The sequence below is a fragment of the Monodelphis domestica genome, chromosome 2 (genome assembly GCF_027887165.1).
Source record: "Monodelphis domestica isolate mMonDom1 chromosome 2, mMonDom1.pri, whole genome shotgun sequence".
Classification (NCBI taxonomy): Eukaryota; Metazoa; Chordata; class Mammalia; order Didelphimorphia; family Didelphidae; genus Monodelphis; species Monodelphis domestica.
In genome coordinates, this window is record NC_077228.1 from 187,828,141 (window position 1) to 187,831,180 (window position 3,040).

General features: G+C 50.8%; 1 protein-coding gene across 1 annotated transcript; it reads left to right on the forward strand.

Moving 5' to 3' along the window:
- The first annotated feature begins 624 nt into the window (after window positions 1–624).
- Window positions 625–2,682, forward strand: LOC130456910 (endogenous retrovirus group K member 8 Gag polyprotein-like). The gene has a single exon (XM_056814657.1). The coding sequence runs from the start codon at window positions 625–627 to the stop codon at window positions 2,680–2,682; it is 2,058 nt and encodes a 685-aa protein (XP_056670635.1).
- Window positions 2,683–3,040: the final 358 nt, after the last annotated feature.

Here is a 3,040-nt window from a genome sequence, read left to right on the forward strand (position 1 = left end):
CAAATGTGCCTACATTCCTCCTACCCTTATTTCCTCCTAGCCACAGTATATATATACCATGCTTTTGCCTCAATAAACGACTTCTCTTTGCATACCATGTGAGAGCTGTCCGTGCTTTCCTTCTCTCTCTCCCCCTTTCCCTCTTAGGGGTCGTAAGGGGCTGGTCCCCGACATCTGGCAGCCCAACGTGGGGCCCGAGCGACCACCGGACGACTGAGGAAAAGTTCGGTGCCGAAATCGAGGCTACAGTAACGGGTAGGGATCGAACAGACAATCCTGAGGAAGGGTAAGTCGTCCCATTCATATCTCCCTCTCAAACCCCATTGTGTGAATGGTTGAATGTATGTGTGCTTTGATGGCAACGGAATAACAGTCCCCTTATATATACGAGTAATAGGGCGCCCCTTCGGGGAACCTGGCCGGGGCTTATACGGCACGCCTACGCTCAAATATAAGGGACCCCTCTTTGACCAAAGGGGAGAGGCCAATTCGTGGAGAGTTGATCTCGCGGTTCGACTGCCGTTGACCTGTTTCTGAGTGTTGACCTGGGATTACTGCGGTTCCGTCCCTGTGCGAGCACGGCGGCCAGGAAACCAGGGAAGCGAGACTTATGTGTGACTGAAAATGGGGAAAACACTGTCTAAGGAAGCTCTGTTTATAAAAGAATTAAAAGAAAGAATTAAAGAGCGCAATGTAGAAGTTAAGAAAAGAGATCTGTTGCGCTTCTTCTCCTTCATTGAACAACGCTGCCCGTGGCTCATTCTCCATGGCCCTGGCATTCACCCCCTAACTTGGGATAAGGTTGGCCGAGACCTTAATGATTTTGCACGCTCAGGTCAGCCCATCCCTGAGGATTTCTTTACCTTTTATGGCCTGATTCGGGACATCCTTAAAGAGGCTGATTCCAGCGCACAGGTCTCCTACCTCCTCAGCCTTGCTGAGGACGCTATTGAGGAAAGTAAAAAACAGACTGAAGAAATCCCTGAATTAGACAACATGGATAAAAAATACAAAACCCCGTCTCTCTTAGACGAACCTATTAACACCCCCTCACACTTACCAGAACCACTGCCTCCCTCCCATAGACCCGCTCTCTATCCTGTCCTTTACGATAGCAATACACCAGAGACCCTCAATCCCGCATACCAGACTGAACTGGATGAGGCGGCAGCCGGATACCACCCTCCAGACTTCCTTAAAAACAAGCCCCCTCCCTACAATCCGCTCCTCCTTCCCTCTCATCCGCTTTACCCTTCCTCGATTTTACCAACTCTTCCCAATACAAATGACCTAAAGATAGCCACTGCTCATTTAACTAAGCAAATCACTGATCTCAAACAATTTATAGACTTACAACATGAGATCGGCCACTTAACAAGCCAATTACATGACCTTCAGGTCGCCACCATGAAACCAATCTCACATTCAAAAAAACCTAAAAACAACCCCTCCAAACTACAAAAGCCCCTCCTGGCCTTCCCGGCAGTTACCAGGCGTAGGGCCACCACCGGTACCACCCCGGAGGATGTAGACATAGAGGAGATCCCTGACGAACTGTCCCAACCCCACCAAAATTCACCCCCCGTTTCCTCTGAATCTGACAGAGAGGAGGGGGATGAAGAAGCGAATCAAGGGGTCCATACCACCGATACAACTCGGCCCCATGCCCACCCATTTAAAAGACTTAAATTCAAACAGATTAAGGACCTCCATTCAGCAGTAAAAAACTATGGCCTCAATGCTCCCTTTACCCTTTCTATCTTGGAAAGTCTCGGGGGAGAAGGGCACTTACTCCCCTCAGAATGGACTAAGGTTATACAATCTGTCTTGTCTAGAGGCCAGTTCTTAACCTGGAAGGCAGAGTTTCAGGAAAGGGTAGAAAATCAAGCAAAATCAAATCTCACAAACCCCCAAACAGCCAATTGGACAGTAGACAAACTCATCGGTCGTGGTCGTTATGCCCCTGACACCGTGCAATTGAGATTGCCTCCTGGCCTCCTCATGCAAACTGCCCACGCCGCCTTAGCCGCATGGCCCGCTGTCCCTGCCTCCGGGGCCATCACCGCCCCGATCTCTAAAATCCTCCAGGGACCAAACGAGCCCTATGCTCAATTTGTAGCCAGACTCTTAGAGACAACAGAAAGGGTCTTGGGACAGGACGGTACCGATAACCCAGTGGTTAGACACCTGGCCATTGAAAACGCCAACCCTGCCTGTAAGGCCGCCCTTAGAGGAAAATCTAGAGAGCTTGATCTGAACAGCATGATCCGCTTATGTAATGATATTGACTCTTATGACCACAGAATTAACAAATCTATCTCCTTAGCTATTGGAGCAGCCATTCAAGCCACCCGACAGAACGCTCCCCGTAATTGTTTTAAGTGCGGCATGCCCGGACATTTTGCTCGTGAATGTCCCTCCAATCAGGCTACCCCTAGTTTACCTTTCAGCCCCTCGGGTGTGCCTTCGAGACCGCCCCCAAGCGTCTGTCCGAAATGTCGGAAAGGGCGTCATTGGGCCCGCGACTGCCGCTCCAAAACTACCTCAAATGGACAAAATATTCAACCTGTCCAGGGAAACGGGATGCGGGGCTCCCTCGGGAGCCCCTTCCCCACGCCCTTGCTCGAGCCACAACAGGCAGCGCAGGCTTGGACCTCTGTTCCTCCTCCACCAGAATATTAACCCCTGAGGATGGCCCTGAGGTCATTTCCACCGGTGTCACTGGTCCACCACCCCCTGGTATGTTCTTCTTAATCATCGGAAGGGCACTCACTACTCTACAGGGAGTTGTGGTCCACCCCACATTAGTGGACAATGACTATACAGGAGAAATAAAGCTCATTGTTGAGTCTCCCCATGGCCCGGTTACTATCCCTGCTGGCCACCGACTAGCCCAAGCCCTTCCCCTTCCCATGGTGGGTGACTTCCCTACCATTGAACAAACAAGGGGCCCTTCGTCCCCAGGATCGTCAAACATCTATTGGGCACAACAAATCACTGAATCCCGTCCTACCCTCCAGTTGTCTCTTGACGGGAAGAA

Excerpts from the sequence above, each read along its gene's own strand:
- LOC130456910 (XM_056814657.1), top strand. The coding sequence starts at position 625 with ATGGGGAAAACACTGTCTAAGGAAGCTCTGTTTATAAAAGAATTAAAA.